The following is a 20,361-nucleotide window of genomic DNA, read 5'->3' as shown; positions in this document are numbered from 1 at the left end:
CTAATTGGAAGAAGAGTGACTCTACCTCCATAGGTGTTTAATGGGCTGTGAAATGCTTTTGAAAGTTTAGTAGCAATGTTTTTCTTCCCTCTCTCTGTTCTTGCCCTCAGTCTATTCTTCTGCTTCAATATCTTTTTCTTTCCATCTTACTTCTATGAAAGTGCCTGAGAAATAGATGGAAAAGCATCTCCACGTTTCAGAGTCGTAATGTACTGAAGGAGGCCAGTTGGCCCATCAAATCCACTGAGCTGGACAAGTAGTGACTACCCAGAAGCCTACTCCAAGCGTAATCAGATATTGTGTGACAATGCTGTACTCGTGACATGTCAGTGATATCATGTATTTGTAACACACAAACAGGCCACTCAGCTCAGCTGGTCCATGCCAATATTCATATTCCACTCAAGCTTCCTCCCAAATCCTATCAACATATTCTTCTGTTCCTTTTCACCTTTTATCTATTTGGCTTCCCCTTAAATGTATCAATACTATTCACATCTACCAGCTCATTGTGGGAGTGAGTCTCTCACTCCCTGGGTAAATTTCGGCCGCAAGTGGAAACATTTTCTCTGCATGTATTCTTTCAACCCCTTTCATAATGCTAACAACCACCATTGGGCAGTTTATTGTCTCTTGTTCTAGAGGTAAGAGCTCTAGCCTTCTCAGTCTTTGCTGATGGTTGTAAATTCTCAGTTCTCATTTTGTAAATTGTTTTTGTACATGTTCCAAAACCTTTCCCTAATATACGGTCCAGAACAATCCACTATTCTGAGTATACTGTGGCCAGTATTCTAAGATGTTTAATGTACTATTCTTGCTTTCCCAGTGCTTCCTATGCTTTTTCCTTAATAATATTCTTCATGTTTGCCACTGGTTTTAGTGATTTGTTTGTCTGAATACCAGATCTCCCTGTCCCTCCACCCAACATTATCTAGGGAGCACGGGGTTTCCTTATTTTTCTGAGGCAGCACCTCCATACTGTGATAAAGAGCAGGGGAATGGGCTTCAGGTTTGTGCTGTGAAGGTAAGGCACTGGGGGCTATATGACCTTTTAGTATTCCTAAATTACTTTTGCTGAAATAACTTTTTGTTCTTGGTCAGGTTATTGTCCAGGATTATAATGCAGTGCTGACGCTGTCCCACTTGTATAAGACTTCTGATGCACTTCTGATTCATGAGAATGACACTGTTCACAAGATTTGCTCTCAGTTGATGAACATAAAGCAGATTTCCTTCACAGACATCAACAAAGTCATTGCTCACCAGCTCGGGAGTGTCTTACAGCCAGTATGCACCAGATGGAGTATTTCAGAATATGGCTCAAATCCCCTTGGTAAGAAGAAACTCCATTTTATCAACTATCCTCTTCATTTCTTTCTGATCTGACTTTGATGCTCTTTTAAGGTCAAGTAGGTAAGACATAACCAGTCTGCAGTTACTGACAATTGCACATGGCCAATGACTGATATCAAATGTGACCCATTCACCCTATAACATGCCTATGTAGTGTCTTTCACTGTCTAGCATGTGCACCTCTGGTTGGGCATGCATATTTTTTATATTAAAGTGTGCTAAATCATTCTCTCACTCTTTCCTTTGTACATTTTCTTGTGCACACTTCCTTGTCATATATTCTCTGTCTTGCAAAAGAACATTCATTTCTTGAGTATTAGTGAGAGAGTATACTCTCTCACTGGTGGTTTATGGTTGAATCCGCATTGTTCATGTGGCTAAAATCTTGGTGGTTACTATCAATATCCAAAACTGTTGTAACTTCTTATTCAGTTACTTCATGTGCATCAGAAGGTCACTGAATATTTCAGATCCTATTGAAGATTTGGATCCCCAGGAGGGACCTCTCGGTTTCGCGATCGGTCAAAAGAATCACTAAAAGTACAGTCTGTTTAAAGCAAGGTTACCAGTTTAAGAAAATAAGGCAGCCTGGCATAGATATGTCCAGCAACACAGGTTAAAAGTTTCTGAGGTCCATGGAGAAATTGCGCAATTAAGTTTGAACAAGAAGCCATTTTTATATTTTTTTAAGATACAGTGCAACCTTAATTACAAAGGAAAACCAATGGAATGTAATAACGTGACGTAATGGACAGCAGGTTAATCCAATGATATTTCCTGGGGAACAGTATTATCTCACATTATGTCTCGTGCTTTCAAGTTCAACGTTAGAGTGGTCAGTTAATGTGTTATGATTCATTTTATGAAAACTTCATTGTCTGCTTTATCTTTTAGTTCAGCCAGCTCAGCAAAGCAGGAATGCAGCCTTCAACCATTTTAGCACGGTATTAATCCTGAAACCATTTTGTTAGGTTATTTTATATTAAAAATCCACTATATTATTAATAAAAGCTTGCATAGATTTGTTGCTCCTGACAATAGTTTAAATCCAGATTTTAGATCCTCACTATCACCATCTTTAACAATGGGTTGCTGGTGTCTATTCCTTCTGTTTAATTCTGAGACAAGAAAAGTCCTTCTGGCGGATCTGTCTTGTCCCACACGTGGTCACATTTCAGACACTCCCCATTCACCCACAGCCACAAGATCTCATGGTAGAGAAACTTAAAATCCTGTTCTTTAACGGCTGGGAGGATGAGATGTCTAGATTGTTCCTTTCCTGTCCACTTTGGCCATCAAAACTAGTCTAAAGAACCATGGCCTCTGATTTAATATCATGCATTCCTAGGTGATTGTCTCAGTTTGAAACAGGTCCAGCTCTTGCTTGACAAAATTCAATGATTAAACATCCACTGTACGAGCTGGCTGTCTATACCAGGGGAATACTATTCCCTGGGAAAAAACAGTCTGCTGCTATCCAACCTCGACCTCAACTTAAACAACTTGAAGTTAAGACCTGTTTTTTTCCCAAGTTTGTTAAGTCATAGTCATACAGAATAGGAACAGGCCTTTCATCCCGCGATGTCTATGTCTACCAGCAAACACCAGACTACCCTAATCCCATTTTACCTTCACTGCATCTAAAGCCTACTCTGCCCTGGAATTTTAAGTATTCATCTGGATGCTACTTAAATATTGTGAGAGTACTTTTCTCCACCATCCTTTCAGGCAGTGCATTCCATGTATCCATTGCCCTTTGGGTGAAAAGATATTTCCTCCTATCAACTCTCACTTAATTGTCACCTTAAACTTGTGCGCGATAGTTTTAGTCATATCAGCCAAGGGGAAAAGATTCTCATGATCTACCCTGCTTATGCCCTTCACAATTTGTATACCTTGTTCTGATTCCCCCACAGCCTCCTCTGCTTTAAGGAAAACAAATCCAACTTATCCTGAGACAACTGAGACACTGCATCCTAGGCAACATCCTGGTGAATCTCTCGACCAGAAGTGCACACATTTGTGGCCTAACCAATGTTTTATAAAGTTGTAACAAGACTTCCTTGCACCTATATTCTATGCCTTGACTAATGAACACAAGCACACTAAATGCCTTCTTCACCACCCTGCCAACTTGTGTTGACACCTTCAGGGATCTTTGACTTGTGGACCAAGGTCCTTTTATTCCTCGGTACTCCCTAGGGACCTACCATTCATTGTGTATGTCCTTCCCTTATTAGACCTCCCAAAATGTATCTTCTTACATGTATCGTGATTAAATTTCATCTGCCACTGCCAGATTACCAGCTGATCGATGTCAGACTGTAGCCTCACACCATCCTCCTCAATATCAACAACACCATCAATTTTTGTGTTATCTGCAAACTTATAATTATACTTCATACGTTCACATCAAAGTTGATCATGTACATAACAAACAGGAAGGAACACAGCACCAAAACATATGATACATTACTAGTCACAAGCTTCCAATTACAAAAACAGCATCCTCCATCATCACCCTTTGCCTTCTATTTGTAAGCCACTTTAGGATCCAATTTACCAACTTGCCTGGGATCCCATGGGTTGTTGTCCTTTGGACTAACCTTCAATGTGGGACCTTGTCAAAGGCCTTACTGAAGTCCATGTAAACCACATCAACTGCACATCCTTCAGTGTATTTAGCTACCTTTTCAAAAACAAACTTAGTCAAATTAGTCAGGATCTCCCTCCAACAAATCTGACTATCCCTGATCAATCCCTGCCTTTCCAAGTATTGATTAATCTTGTCCCTCAGAAAGTTTTCCAATGATTTCTCTACCACTGATGTCAGACTATCTGGTCTGTAATTACCTGGCCTATCCCTTTTGCCCACTTTGAACAAAGGAACCACGTTTGCTATCTTCCAGTCATCTGGCACTTCACCTGTGGCCAGTGGGGTATAAAATATCTCCACGAGGGCACCAGCAGTCTTCTCCCTTGCCTCACTTAGCAGCTTGCGATACATCTCTCAGTCTTTGGAGATTTATGCACCTATATGGCCATTAAAATGTCTAATACCACCACATTATTAATCTTAACATGTTCTAGAACCTCACCATATCAACTGAAGTCCCTGGCTAAAATGTCTTTCTCTTTTGTGAACACAAATGAGAAGTATCCATTCAAGACCTCACGCATGTTCTCTAGCTCCATGCACAGCTGTACCTTTTGGTCTGTAACAGATCCCACCCTTCTCCTGGTAGTCATCTTTGTCTTAAAATATTAATAAAAAGGCTTGTAATTTTCCAACATCCTATCTACCAAAAATATTTTGTGGCCCCTCTTTGCCTTCAGCACTATATTTTTGAAGGGCAATTGTATCTGGCATGTGCATCCTTCCTTTTCCATAAAACATAAGAAATAGGAGCAGGAGTAGGCCACCTGGCCTGTTGAACCTGCTCTGCAATTCAATAAGATCATGGCTGATCTTTTCTTGGACTCAGCTCCACTTACCTGCCCACTTGTCATAACCCTTAATTCCTTTACTGTTCAAAAATCTATCTTTGCCTTAAAAACATTCAATGAGGTAACCTCAATTGCTTCACTGGGCAGGGAGTTCCACAGATTCACAACCCTTGAGTGAAGAAGTTACTCCTCAACTCAGTCCTAAATCTGTTCGCCCTTATTTTGAGGCTATGCCCCCTTGTTCTAATTTCGCATATCAGTAGAAACAGTAGTAGCTTCTATCTTCCTTTGTAATTTTACATGTTTCTATAAGATACCCATCATTCTTCTAAATTCCAATGAGTATAGTCCCAGTCTCCTCAACCTGTCCTCTTAAACCAATTCTGTCAACTCTGGAGTCAACCTAGTGAACCTCCTCAGTATCCCATCCAGTGCCAGAACATCCTATCTCACATAAGGTGACCAAAACTGCACATAGTACTTAAGGTGTGGCCTCACCAGCACCCTATACAGCTGCAGCATAACCTCCCTATTTTTAAACTCCATCCCTCTAGCAATGAAGGACAATATTCTATTTGTCTTCTTAATTATGTGCTCCGCCTGCAAACCAATTTTTTTGTGATTAATGCACAAGAACACCCAGGCTCCTCTTAACAGCAGCTTGCTGCAATTTTTCAACGTTTAAATCATAGTCCATTTTGTTATTCCTATCAAAACGGATGATCTTACTTTTACCAATGTTGTACTTCATCTGCCAGCCTGTTGCCCACTCATTAACCTATCTATATCCCTCTGCATACTTTCAGTGTCTTCTGCTCACTTCACTCTACCAAATTCTCAATATCCCTTGATATCCAGGATGCCTGTGACCTACTGCCGTTCACTCTTGGATGACCACACTGGCCCTGAATTCTCACTATGCTACTTTTAAAGACACCACTATTCAAATGTAGACTTATCTGCAAATAACTGCTCCCAGTCTGTTTGCCAGATCCTGTGTCATCATATTGAAATCGACCTGCCCCCAGTTTAGACACTAAATTCTTACACGATCCTTACCTCATTTCAAAGTGACTTTGAAACTTAGCATTATGGTCACTATCACCAAAGGTCTTGCCCAGTGAAACTTCAACCATTTAGAATCATAGAGTTGTAGAGATGTACAGCATTGAAACGGGCCCTTCGGTCCAGCCCGTCCATGCCGACCAGATATCTCAACCCAATCTAGTCCCACCTGCCAGCACCCGACCCATATCCCTCCAAACCCTTCCTATTCATATACCCATCCAAATGTCTCTTAAATGTTGCAATTGTACCAGTCTCCACCACTTCCTCTGGCAGCTCATTCCATACACATACCACCCTCTGCGTGAACAAGTTACCCCTTAGGTCTCTTCTATATCTTTCCCCTCTCACCCTCAACCTATGCCCTCTAATTCTGGACTCCCCGAGCCCAGGAAAAAGACTTTGCCTATTTATCCTATCCATGCCCCTCATAATTTTGTAAACCTGTATAAGGTCACCCCTCAGCCTCCGATGCTCCAGGGAAAACAGCCCCAGCCTGTTCAGCCTCTCCCTAAAGCTCAAATCCTCCAACCCTGGCAACATCCTTGTAAATCTTTTCTGAACTCTTTCAAGTTTCACAACATCTTTCCAATAGGAAGGAGACCAGAATTGCACGCAATATTCCAACAGTGGCCTAACTATTTGACTGGCTTCGTTCCCTAGGGTTACTTTATAGCATTGTGTCACCTTCAGTCAGACTCTCAGAACTGGCACAAAAAAGCTGTCCTGGATGCACTTTAAAAATTCCACATTGTCTGATCCTTTTTGATTCAATTTACATTAGCAAAATTGAAGTCCCTGACAACTGTAACCCTGTTTCTCTGGCACCTTTCTGTGATTCGCCTGCATATCTACTCTGCTATCTCCCTCTGACTGTTGGGAGACCTGCCGTATAATCCCAGTAAGATTTTACTTCTAAGCCAGATGGTCTCATTTGAAGACCCCTCTAAGATATCCTCCCTATTTACCACAATGATGGTTTCTTTTATCAATAATGAAATAATGCAGTGACCTCAACATTCTTTCTTCCTCCATCTGCCTGTCCCATCCTCAATGCCACTTGAAACTTCAGTACACTGGAATGTTGAATTGCTGGTTCTGACCTTCCTTCTGCCAAGTTCATCAACGTTACTAGTCATGCTCCTTGCATTAAAGTAGATACACTTCAGCTTTTCAAATCTCCCATATGCTGTGTCTTCCCCAGGTCTTCTCCGCCTACTGGACTGTCCTGCTATTCCTTCTACATCTGATTGGGTCTTACTCCTGACTTTACATCTGCTCTGTGCCCCATCCGCATGCCAAATCATGGACAACTTCAATTTACATAGGAGCTGGATTAAGTCACCACTATTGCTAAGGAGGATTATTTCCGGGTGTGTGTACAAGATGGATTTTTGATAGTGTGTTGAGAATTCAATTTGGCTATTTTGGGAAGAAGTCTTTGGGAAATAATGACCATAATATGATAAAATGTTACATGAAATTTGAATCCAACATACCTCACTCTGAAACTAGGATTTTAAATCCAAGCATAGGAAACTGAGGGTACAAAGAGCAAAATGGCTGGTTGATTTGTGAAAATACTGTGAAGATTTGATGATGGACATTAACTGGTATTTACAAAAGTGCTACAAGCTGTAAGACAAGCATACATTTCTCAAAGGCACAAATACCCGAAGAGAAAGACAAATCAACCATGATGAGTAAAGAAGTTAAAAATTGCATTAGACCAAAGGATATAGATTATACAAACCTGGTAAATAATGTAAAGCCCAAGAGTTGAGAGCAATTTGGAAGCAAAGGAAGACCAAGAAACTTATAAGAAGAAAATAGAAGTGAATGAAGTGAGTGGGAACATAAAGGCATAGTGTCAGAGCATAAGAACTACTATCAAGATGTGAAAAGAAAAATACTATATTAACTTGGACAGTTGCGGCTGCATTACAGGTCGGGATGGGGGAAGAATTCATAGTGGAGTCTGTCTTCATGAAAGAAGGTACAGAAAATTTCCCAGAAATACTAGATGACGAAGGGACTTGTGATGCTGAGGAACAAAAATGAATAAATTATGCTGCAAAAAAAGTCACATTTTCGAAGGTTTTCAACTTGCTTTTGTCAGGACAATTCCCAAGGATACCAATTTAAAGGGGCAAAGAGAGAAGAGTGACGGTCAGTTGGCAAGTGAACTCTGGAAGAAACATTGCCCTGGAGAGAGCAATACTGAATCAAAGTGATGAGTGCAGGACAAAAAACTCTGACAAATTTTGACTTTTGTCCATAGACACTCAAATTAGTTTTTGTCAAGTGGTCATATTGTACTTGGAAAAGTAGCTAGAACAAGGGTTGATGAATCTCCTTCAAGAGGACTTTGACAGGCTAAGTGAATGGGCTAGAGCACTACAGATGAAATTGATTGGGCTAGAGCACTACAGATGAAATTGATGTGAATAAGTGTGAATATTCACTTTTGTAGAAAAAAGGCGGAATAATTTTAAATAGTGAGAAATGGTCAAATGCACTACAAAAATAGACTAAGGCTCCTTGGAGATCATCTTTTTAGCTTGGTTACTACCATCTAGAAAGACAAGATCAGCAGATACAGGGATACCACCAGCAAAACTAGAATTAAGAGTCTAATGATGACCATGAAGCCGTTGTCGATGTCAGAGAAACCCATCTGTTCACTCATGTCCTTTAGGGAAGGAACCGCCATTCTTACCTGGTCTGGCCTACATGTGACTCTAGACTCTTAGCAATGTGGTTGACTCTTAACTGCCTTTGGGCAATTAGAGGCAGGCAATAAATATACCTAGCCAGCAATGCCCTCATGCCGGAAATGAATAAGGGAAAAATGAAAGCCATCCTGAATTGGAAAGATATTATCATTCCTTCAGTGTCACTGGGTCAAAGATCTGGTGGTGTCTCCCTCTTGGCATTGACTGTACTAATGCCAAATGGGCTACTGCGGTTCAAAACGGCAGCTTCTCACCAGCTGCTCAAACGCAAATAGGAAGGGCAATAAGTAAACAAGCAACACCACGACTCATGCATTAATAAAAAAGGATGAGAATTGTGGGTGCTCAAAGGTATCTAGTTATCTTTGTCCGTGTGTCACTGAAAACAAGCAATTAGAAAATCAAAGTGTTTGTTGGCATTTATTTTAAGAACAGTTGAACAGTAGAAGTTACCTCCCTAACGGTATTGCCTCAAGCCAACAGCTCAGTACCATGTTCTCAAGGGAAACTAGAGATGGTCAATAAATGCTGGCCCAGCCAGTGATACCCATGTCCCATGAGTGAATAAAACCAAACCAAGTCTTGCAGTTGTTTAGAGCCTTAGTGAGATCTTAGCTGGAGTATTGTGTACAGTTTTGGCCCCCTTATCTATGAAAGAACTGAGATGAGGAAGAATTTCTTCAGCCAGAGGATGGTGTCTCTGTGGAACTGTGCCACAGAGGGCTGTGGAGGCCAAGTCATTGAGTATATTTAAGATAGAGTTTTTGATATACAAGGTGATCAAGAGTTATGTGGAGAAGGTGGGAGATTGGAGTTGAGAAATATCAGCCATATTCTGGATTAGTGGTGCTGGAAGAGCACAGCAGTTCAGGCAGCATCCAAGTAGCTTCGAAATCGACGTTTTGGGCAAAAGCCCTTCATCAGGAATAAAGGCAGTGAGCAGAAGCGTGGAGAGATAAGCTAGAGGAGGGTGGGGGTGGGGAGAAAGTAGCATAGAGTACAATGGGTGAGTGGGGGAGGGGATGAAGGAGATAGGTCAAGGAGGAGAGGGTGGAGTGGATAGGTGGAAAAGAAGATAGGCAGGTAGGACAAGTCCGGACAAGTCATGGGGACAGTTACTGAGCTGAAAGTTTAGAACTAGGGCGAGATGGGGGAAGGGGAAATGAGGAAACTGTTGAAGTCCACATTGATGTCCTGGGGTTGAAGTGTTCTGAGGCGGAAGATGAGGTGTTCTTTCTCCAGGCGTCTGGTGGTGAGGGAGCGGCGGTGAAGGAGGCCCAGGACCTCCATGTCCTCGGCAGAGTGGGAGGGGGAGTTGAAATATTGGGCCACGGGGCGGTGTGGTTGATTGGTGCGGGTGTCCCTGAGATGTTCCCTAAAGCGCTCAGCTAGGAGGCGCCCAGTCTCCCCAATGTAGAGGAGACCGCAATCGGGAGCAACGGATACAATAAATGATATTGGTGGATGTGCAAGTAAAACCTTAGATTTGGAAGGCTCCTTTCGGGCCTTGGGTAGAGGTGAGGGAGGAGGTGTGGGCGCAGGTTTTACAGTTCCTGCGGTGGCAGGGGAAAGTGCCAGGATTGGAGGGTGGGTTGTTTGGGGGTGTGGACCTGACCAGGTAGTCTCATAGTCAACTGGCGGAGTAGACTCTATGGGCTGAATGGCCTAATTCTACTCCTATATCTTATGTTCTTATGGAAAGGCTATACTTGCCATAGAGGGAATGTGATGGAGATTGATCCAATTAATCCCTTAGATGGCAGGATTGTTTTATAAGGAGAGATTGAGGCAACTGGGTATTCCTGGGATCAGAGGTGATCTCTTGAAATGTACATAATGCTCCAAGGGTGGATGCAAATAGGATGTTTCCTCTGGCTGGTTACTCTAGAATTGGGAACATATTCACTGGTTAAGGAACAGGCTATTTAAGACTCAGTGGTGAATTCTTTGGCTTCTTTACTCCAGAGGGCTTTTGAAACTCAAATCTCAGTGTCTTCAATTCGAAAAAAGATCAGAGTACCCTGGAAATTCTGAAAAATTAATCTGACAGTGGCATTTAGAATATACTAAACAGACCCACAGGAAATTGCCCCTTTACTGCTAACTTCAATAACGTCTTTGCTGGACTTAGTAAGATGCAGTCTTTCTATTCTGGATCACAAATTCCACATTTCCCTTCATGCTTTCAAAATGTGTAAAAGTTTTTCAATCTGCACTTGGCTCTATCTAATCAATCATGATTGAACTCATATGTTTCATTTCTATATTTGCTGTTATTCCACACTGCCTTTGCCTTTTTGTCTAAACTGCACAGTCTAACAGAAAGTATTGAATTCTCATAGTGTTTGACAGACAAAGGTATAAATCTGTTCAAGATGTGCAGCTGATCTTTCTTTCCCTCTGTCTGCAGGTGATCTGTTAGAAAGTTTGGTGACACATCCAGAGTATAAACTACTAAGCCTGATGAACATTCCTTTGATGTCTGACAAGTCTCTGCAATTCAGTACATTTACTTGGCCAGCTCTTATGAAGAATCTGCGACAAATGCTGATTGCCAACGCCAAAATGGAAGCAGGTTTGTGATACCTTCTTCACAACATACAGCAAAAACTTGCATTATATAATGCCTCATTATCTAATGCCTTTAACTTGGAAAAATATGCCAAACTCTCCAGAGGAGAGAAAGACAAAAATGGATATTGAGTTAGAGGACAAGCTTTTGCGATTTTGACTTGAAAATATGTTACTATTCCTTCATTGTTGCTAAGTCAAATATCCTGGGTCTCCCTCTCCTATCTGGGGGAAAAAAGGGGCGGCACGGTGGCACAGTGATTCCAGCATCAGGCAACTGTGTGTGGAGTTTGCGCATTCTCCCCGTGTCTGCTCTGGTTTCCTCCCACAATCCAAAGCTGTGCAGGTTAGGTGAATTGGCCATGCTAAATTGCCCGTAGTGTTCGGTGCATTAGTCAGAGGGAAATGGGTCTGGGTGGGTTACTCTTCGGAGGGTCAGTGTGGACTTGTTGGGCTGAAGGACCTGTTTCCACACTGTGGGGAATCTAATCTAATCTACTTCCAAGAAATAAACTGCAATGGTTCAAGAAGGCAGCTCACCACCTCCTTCTGTAGGGCAACTCGGGATGGACAATAAATCAGTGATGCCCATATTGCGTGAATAAATAAGAAATGTCTGCCAATGTATTTCTACAGACCAAGCCTTGATTTAAAGTCCCAGTAGCTTCAAGTTCAAATTTGAACTGAGTGTCAGTAAGCAGTTTATTGCTAGGTTATTGCTGCTTGATAGCAATTGTTGATGAGAACTTTCATTACTTTAGTGATGATCGAGAGTAAACTGATTGTGTGGTAATTGTTTTGGTTGGATTTGTCCTTTTTGTGTACAGGACGTACATAGAAAATCTTGTACAATGTTAGGTAGATTCCTGTGTTGTAGCTGCAGTGGAACATCTTGGCTTGGCGTGGCAAGTTCTGAAGCACATGTCTTTCTGTACTATTGCTGGAAATATGTCAGGACCTATAATTTTTGCAGTGTGCAGTGCCTGCAACCGTTTCTTGACATCATGTGGAGTGAATTGAATTGGCTGAAGACCGGCATCTGAAATGCTGCGGACTTCTGGAAGAAGCCGAGATGGGAGCATCCATGCACAGTTCTGATTGAAGATTCGCAACTAATATTCTGGACTGTGCCATAGTTGAGGTTGGAGATGTTCATGGAGCATCTTCCAGTGAGTTGTTTAATTGTCCACCACTATGCACAACTAGACGTGGCAGGAAGTATTTCGGAGCACTTGGCAACTATATATTCCATTTAAAAAGAGGGAAGCACCACCTGTTGGTAAGTAAGGAAGTTAAGGATATTTTCAAGCTTAAAGGAAAAGCATCTTTCTGCAAAGGCGAATAGCGGGGTGGAAAATTGGTTACAAAATAAAGAGCAGCAAGGAATAAGATTAATAAGGAGGGCGAAAATTGAGAAAAGGCAAGCTAAAAACTAAAAATACGTGGTAAGAATTTATAAAGATATTTGAAAAGGAGAAGTGTAAGTGAAGTGAACGTTGGCCCTCCAGATGGAGGGAATGGGGAATTGGCAGCTGAATTGAACAGATATTTTCTGGCAGATTGTGAGCATGTTCTTTTTGGCAGGAGCAATATGAAAGCTGCATGTTGTTTAAATGAAAAGAGATTGCGGAACTCAAATGTACCGGTGAGATCTACTTGTCGTGGTACAGGAATTGAAACGTTGTTGGTGTGTAGGTGCAGCAAATGATTAGAAAAGTAAATGGAATTGTTTTGTCATGTTGTGATTTATTTAAAGTAACACAAATTGCTGGAAAAGCTCATCAGGAATTGCAGCATGTGAAGAGAAATGTGAGTTAATGTTTCAGGTCCTTCAGGAAGTTCTGGGGAAGGGTGACTAGATCCGAAGCGTTAACTCTAATTTCTCTTCAGCATTTCAGCAACTTCTGTTTTTGTTGTTAATATCCTGACGAGACTTGCATGATGGTGAAATTTGTGAAGATGATTGCATTTGTGGGAGAGTTAAGAATTCAGGAATATAGTTCAAAAATATGTAGTTTCCCATTTAGTGACTGAGACAGGGAGGATTCTTTTTTTCTGAAGGTCACGAGCTTTGACATTCTTCTGCCCTGCCAGTTGGTGGGTGGAGTACTGTTCAGGCAAAGATAGATTCTGGAACGTGAAAGGGCTAGGTGTAATTCTGGCATTGAGGCCACGTTCAGAACAGATATGATCTTCCTAAGTTAGCAGAGTAGGCTCGAGGGGCTGGACAGCCTACTCCTGCTCATAGTTTGTACGTTCGAATAATAAGTCCATTTAAAAAATAGGAGTAAGAGTAAGCCATTTTGCCCCTTCAGCTTGTTGTGCCATTCACCAGGAACCTGGCTTATCTGATGTTATTCGCATAGATGTCTCATCAATAGAGGAATCAATTACTTGGCCTTAAATATACGCAAGGACTCTGTCTCCACAGTTCTCTGTGGCAAGGACACTTAACTCTGTGAGAAGAAGTTCCTCTCATTTCACTCTTAAATTGTTGCCCCTTTACTCTGAGACTATGACCTCTGGTTAGAGGCTTTCCTATGAGGGCAAATATTCTCTCAGCATTTACACTGTCAAGCCTTGTGTATAGAATCCTATATGTTTGAAGATTGCCTCACATTCTTCTAAACTTCTCCAGTGACAAAGTCCCAATCTATTCAGTCTTTGCTCATAAGACAGTTCCTCCATATCAAGAAGGATCATCCTAGTGATTCTCTTCTGGATTGTCTCCAATGAAGTGATATTTTTCCTTTAAATAAGGGGACCAAAACTGTTCATGCCGCTCCAGATGTGATCTCACCAGCACCTTGTGTAGTTGTGCTAAGACTTCCCTCTTCCTATGCTCCAACCACCTTGAAATAAGGGCCACAATCCATTAGCTTTTTTGATTACCTACTGCACCTGTGTGCTAGCTTTCTGTGTTTGCACAAGTACCCCCCAAATCCCTTTGCAGTGCAGCCTTCTGCAGTTTTTCTCCATTTTAAGTAAGTGTTCCTTTGTTCTCCTTTCCAACTTCGTGTTTTCTCACATTATGCACCATTTGCCAACTTCTTGTCAAGCTACTTAATCTACCAGTGGCTGTCTGTAAACTGTTTGTATCCCTTTTGCACAGCAGTTCAGGCAGCATCCAAGTAGCTTCAAAATCGATGTTTCGGGCAAAAGCCCTTCATCAGGCTTTTGCCCAAAACGTCGATTTCGAAGCGACTTGGATGCTGCCTGAACTGCTGTGCTCTTCCAGCACCACTAATCCAGAATCTGGTTTCCAGCATCTGCAGTCATTGTTTTTACCTTGTATCCCTTTTGCAACTTTGTCTCATCTACAAACTTGGTATCAGTACATTCCATCCCTTCCTTCAAGTCATCACTATGTATTGAAAACCGTTGTGGTTCCAGCAATGATTCCTGTTGAACCACACTGTGATACCCAGGAATATGGAGGAGGCCATTCAACCCCTTGAATTTGTTTCACATGTCAAAGAAAAACACAGCAGCAGAGAAAAACACCACTCAGCCCATTGTATCTGCACCAGCCAGAAAATGAGTGACCAGTCTGTTCCTACTTTCCAGCATTTGGGCCATAGCATGCGCAACGCATCTTTTAAATGTATTGAGGGTTGTTTCTTCTACTTTCAGGCAGCGAGTTCTAAATCCCTATCTTTCTTTGGATGTAAAAAGGTTTTCCTCATCTACTCTCTAATCCACCCTACCTTCTACTTTAAATCTATGGCCCCTAGTCACTGAACCTTCTACTATGGGAAGTACGCCCTTCCCGTTTGCTCTATCCAGGTCCGTCACTTGTGCACATTCTCCCCGTGTCTGCGTGGGTTTCCTCCGGGTGCTCTAGTTTCCTCCCACAGTCCAAAAATGTGCAGGTTAGGTGAATTGGCCATGCTAAACTGCCAGTAGTGTTAGGTGAAGGGGTAAATGTAGGGGAATGGGTCTGGGTGGGTGCGCTTCGGCGGGTCGGTGTGGACTTGTTGGGCCGAAGGGCCTGTTCCCACACTGTCAGTAATCTAATCTAATCTAATCTAATCTAATTTGGCTGTCTCATCTTGATTTTTTTTCTGCCTTTCAGAAATATCCACTTTCTTTTTCATTTCTGATTTTATCTCAACTGAATCTATCCTCCTGTCTCATTTAATGGTTGAGGAAAGTGAATGCCAAGTTTGCAAATGACACAAAAATTGGTGAGAAGGCAAGTGGTGAGGATTTTTTTTTTGACTCATTCATGTGATATGGGAATTGCTGGCTGGTCCAGAAACTATTGCTCAGTGCTCATTTAAGAGTCAACCCTATTGCTGTTGATCTGGAGGCCAGCGATTTCCTTCTGTAAAGGACATTCGTGAACCAGATGGGTTTTTTCCAACAGTTGGCAATGGTTTCATGGTTGTCATCAGAGTCTTAATTGATTTTAATTTGAGTCAGATTCCACCAACTGCCATGGCAGGATTTGCACCCAGGTCCCTAGAATATTAGCTGGGTCTGTTGACTTACAGTCAAACGATAATACTACTAGGCCATGGGCCACCCCCAGTCACGTATTTACAGAGGATATTGACAGGTTTGAGTGGGCAAAACTTGGCAGATGGAACGTAATTGGGAATATGAGAGGTTATGTACTTTGGCAGAAAGAACAGAGGAGCTAAATATTAATTAGAAGGGAGGTGATGGACCTGTACACATTGGAGTTTTAAAAAATGAAAGGTGACCTTATTGAAACAGACAAGATTCTTAGGTGGCTTGGCGGTGTAAATGTGGAAACATGGTTTCCCCTGGGGGGACACTCTATGAATAGTGGGGTACATACTCTCAGAATAAGGGTCATCCAGTTAGGATGGAGATGAGGAATTTCTTCTGAGGTTAGTGAATCTGTGGAATTCTTCATTGCAGAGGGCTGTTGAAGCTGTGCCATTAAATATATTCAAAGCTGAGCGCGATTTCTAATCAGGAAGGGAATTGAGGATTCTGGTGAAAAGACAGGAAAACATTGGGGTTTATCAGATCCTCTTGATGACCTCCTGCTTCCAGGTCCTGTGGTTGTCTTAACGGTCTTAATTTTGTGATTAGCATGTTAATGTACAAACGAGCTTTTTTGTCCTCCTATGTTTTTGCTAGTCCAGTGGAGAAAATGCAGGAATCTGTTTCTGTTGTCAGGTATTGATTGGCAAATGAAACTGCCTCCAGCAGGTCATCCTTCAGTTTCAAAACCTTTCTCAGACAGGAAATTATGCTTCAATACCTCTCTGGCCAACCTCCTGGTATTGCGAGGGAAGGAGGTATTTCAAGCTGACACTGGTGAGTACAGTCTCTCATCTGCATATACACAGAAGCAAGAGAGTGCTAGCTTATCTCGGTTGATAAACCCACAACTGTCTAACTTGGATGAGAATGAGAACTAGAGTATGTAATCCACATTGCAGATCTGAGTGCGCGCGCCATTCTTGCAGGTGCTAATTTCCTGGTGGGAGGATCAATTGGAGCCATGTTTGCTTGTTTCTATGGTTCAAATGGATGATTAAGTACTGATGCCGTCTGCTTAAAGTTTTACCGATATTACCAGCAACTACTTTTCACTCATATGCTGCTGAAACCTTGCAGTTATCATTGGCTGCTGTGTTCTCTCTCTCTCTCTCTCTCTCTCTCTCTCTCTCTCTCTCTCTCTCTCTAACTCACTTTCTCTCTCTCTCTCTCTAACTCACTCTCTCTCTCTCTCTCTCTCTCTCTCTCTCTCTAACTCACTCTCTCTCTCTCTCTCTCTCTCTCTCTAACTCACTCTCTCTCTCTCTAACTCTCTCTCTCTCTCTCTCTAACTCTCTCTCTCTCTCTAACTCTCTCTCTCTCTCTCTCTCTCTCACACTCTCTCTCTCTCTCTCTCTCTCTCTAACTCACTCTCTCTCTCTCTCTCTCTCTCTCTAACTCACTCTCTCTCTCTCTCTCTCTCTCTCTCTAACTCACTCTCTCTCTCTCTAACTCTCTCTCTCTCTCTCTCTAACTCTCTCTCTCTCTCTAACTCTCTCTCTCTCTCTCTCTCTCACTCTCTCTCTCTCTCTCTCTCTCTCTAACTCACTCTCTCTCTCTCTCTCTCTCTCTAACTCTCTCTCTCTCTCTCTAACTCACTCTCTCTCTCTCACTCTCTCTCTCACTCTCTCTCTCTCTCTAACTCACTTTCTCTCTCTCTCTAACTCACTCTCTCTCTCTAACTCTCTCTCTCTCTCACTCACTCTCTCTCTCTCTCTCTCTAACTCACTCTCTCTCTCTCTCTCTCTCTCTCTCTCTCTCTAACTCACTCTCTCTCTCTCTCTAACTCACTCTCTCTCTCTCTCTCTAACTCTCTCTCTCTCTCTCTCTCTCTAACTCACTCTCTCTCTCTAACTCACTCTCTCTCTCTAACTCACTCTCTCTCTCTCACTCTCTCTCTCTCACTCTCTCTCTCTCACTCTAACTCACTCTCTCTCTCTAACTCTCACTCTCTCTCTCTCACTCTCTTTCTCTCTCTCTAACTCACTCTCTCTCTCTAACTCTCACTCTCTCTCTCTAACTCTCAAACTCTCACACTCTAACTCTCTCTCTCTAACTTCCCCTTCAGAGAAATGTACAAGCGAGCTTTGAGAAGATTTGTAGCTCAGGTTGAGGTTCTGGATGTAGGTTTGCTTGCTGAGCTGGAAGGTTCATTTTCAGATGTTTCATTACCAGGTAACGTCATCAGTGAGCCTTCGGATGAAGCACTGGTAGTATGGTCCACTTTCTATTTGTATGTTTAGGTTTCCTTGGGTCGGTGATGTCATATTTTGTGGTAGTATCATGTTCTTAGGGGGTGGTAAATGGGATCCAAGTCAATGTGTTTGTTGATAGAGTTACGGTTGGAAAACTATGCTTCTAGGAATTCTCGTGTGTTGCTGAGAAATTGTCAGACTGTGTTCATTGGATACCCGTTCTTTTGAATACACTACAGGTGATTTTCCTCTGCTCTTCGTAGTTTCTCTGTGCTGCAGTGTGTGGTGACTCGTAGAAATAATGTTCTAATGCAGCTTCGTTTGTGGATGTTGGGATGATTGCTTCTGTAGTTCAGTATTTGGTCCATATGTGTTGTTTTCCTGTAGATACTGGTTTGAAGTTCCCCATTAGCTGTTTGCTATACTGCGACATCTACGAATGGCAGTTTATTGTTGTTTTTCTCGAGTGAATTTTATGCCAGTAAGGGTAGTATTGATGGTCTTGAAGGTTTCCTCTAATTTGTTTAGTTTAGTGATGACAAAAGTGTCATCCACATAGGGGACCCAAAGTTTGGGTTTGATGGTTGGCAGAGCTGTTTGTTCAAGTCTCTGCTAAAAACCCTGACATCGGAGATCCCATAGGTGTTTGGTTGGTTTGTCTATAGGTTTTCTTGTTGAAGGTGAAGTGGGTGGTAAGGCATGGGTCCACAAGTTTGACGATATTGTCCTTGCTGATGAAGTTGGTGGTGTTTGGTGTATGTGTCTTTGGTTCTTCTAATAGTGTAGTCAGTGCTTCCTTGGCCTGGCTGATGTTGATGGATGTGAACAGGGCTGTTACATCAAAGGAGACCATTATTTCATCCGCTTCTATCTTGGTGTCTTTGGTCTTCAGGAATTCTTGGGTGGAGTGGAAAGCTGAGTAGAAAGTTGAGGTTACCTACTATGGTGACAAGATGTCTGAAAACGAACCTTCCAGCTCAGCAAGCAAAGCTACATCCAGAAAAATGTACAAGTTTAGGATTTTTGCTGGCCAGGTGAGTACCAGAATCTGTTACATCTTGATGCTGCAGGTATGTATTTAGAATAACCCATAACCTTCTACCCCTCTAATCCTGATAGTCATCCATTTTATTCTCTCGCAAAACCTTAGGCAGGAAATTTCAATTTAATCTCAAGAGGTTTAGGGTATTGGTTATAGATAATCTGGAGTGTTAACATGGTATATTCCTTTACAGTCCCAAGCTGTTTGAATTGGTGAAACTGTCAATCCCCTTGTTGCTTGGTGCTTTAACCTACTGGGCTTTCATATTTAGAAATCCTGATTTGCTAACCATGACTAATGTTAGTGTTTTTTAAAACAAAACTAAAATTTATCGTTATTTACAATTTTGTGATGATAGCTTTCACTGAAATCAAAGAAATAATTGTGAAGTGTCTCAGGAACATATGAGCAACACATAACTTTTTGTATGGGACAAATCTTGTCTCCTGTTCTCAGCTCTTGTTGTCTAGGTTTGTCACGTAATCTGCTGAAGCAGCCTTCTCCTGACTCCAACCAAGCATTTCAAATTAATTTATGATGATAATTTATATTATTAGACAGTTTTAAAGAGCAGGCACTGTACACCTCGTGGATGCCTGCTGATTCTGCCCTCAGTGTATGGAGAACTTCCACAACTTTTAACAAGTATGAAAAATCAGCCAGTATTGTCAGCAACAGCCAGTGTCTACAGAGATCCCTGGATAGGATCGTGACAAAAGCTTGGGACATGTTTGCTTCACGGTTAGTATCCGTTCAAGATATTGAAACACAAGTTTCCCCAAATAGGATCTGCTGACTTCTGAATGACTTTTATTTAGAATTTATGGAACTACTTACTAATAATTTTTTTTCTTGTTTGCTTGACCTGTTTTATGACTTAGGTAATTTAAAAAAAAATTCATGCATAAAGTGAAGGCATGACTGGCTAGGCCTGCATTTGTTGCCTATCCCTAATTTCCCATAGGGCAGTTAAGAATCAGCCACACTGTTGTGTGTCTGGAGTCGCATGTTGGCCAGACCAGGTAATGATGGTAGTATCCCTCACTAAGAGACATGTACAAACCAGATGGGTTTTTCCTGACAATCGACAATAGATTCATGATTTACTTCAATTCCTTTACTCCTAATTCCAGTTTTCTTATTGAATTCAAATTCCACTATCTTCCGTTATGGGATTTGAACCTGGGTCCCCAGAACATTACCGGGTCTCAAGATAAACAGTCCAACAATAATATTACCAGGCTGTTGTTTCCCCTGCGTTCACTAGGTCCTCGTTAATATCTCATGCTGCTGCAGACTAGAAATCAGCTATAATTCTTCAATAATTTGCTGGTGTCTCTCCATCCTCTTAGAGAAGGTGGAGTCTCCAGTTTGCATCCGTTACTGGAATTGTGAACCTGTATCGCTCAGTGTGCATGCTACTGTGGCACTAGCT

The 20,361-nt window shown here is 41.9% G+C and overlaps 1 protein-coding gene across 8 annotated transcripts in view; it reads left to right on the top strand.

Moving 5' to 3' along the window:
• Window positions 1-20,361, top strand: part of tubd1 (tubulin, delta 1) — a 34,550-nt gene that overhangs the window by 13,413 nt on the left and 776 nt on the right. For 5 of the 8 annotated variants that reach the window (XM_072556059.1, XM_072556058.1, XM_072556064.1 and 2 more), the window contains 4 exons: window positions 1,102-1,333; window positions 11,011-11,175; window positions 16,326-16,466; window positions 19,484-19,667. In XM_072556059.1, coding sequence (XP_072412160.1) covers window positions 1,102-1,333; window positions 11,011-11,175; window positions 16,326-16,466; window positions 19,484-19,667 — 722 coding nt within the window. Of the gene's footprint in view, window positions 1-1,101; window positions 1,334-11,010; window positions 11,176-16,325; window positions 16,467-18,776; window positions 18,919-19,483; window positions 19,668-20,361 lie in introns of those variants that run through there. The other 3 variants (XM_072556062.1, XM_072556060.1, XM_072556063.1) reach the window with 3 other exon arrangements.

This window comes from Chiloscyllium punctatum, chromosome 37 (genome assembly GCF_047496795.1).
Source record: "Chiloscyllium punctatum isolate Juve2018m chromosome 37, sChiPun1.3, whole genome shotgun sequence".
Taxonomy (NCBI): Eukaryota; Metazoa; Chordata; class Chondrichthyes; order Orectolobiformes; family Hemiscylliidae; genus Chiloscyllium; species Chiloscyllium punctatum.
The sequence above is the reverse complement of the archived record's forward strand: the minus strand, read 5'-3'. Positions and strand labels throughout refer to the sequence as shown.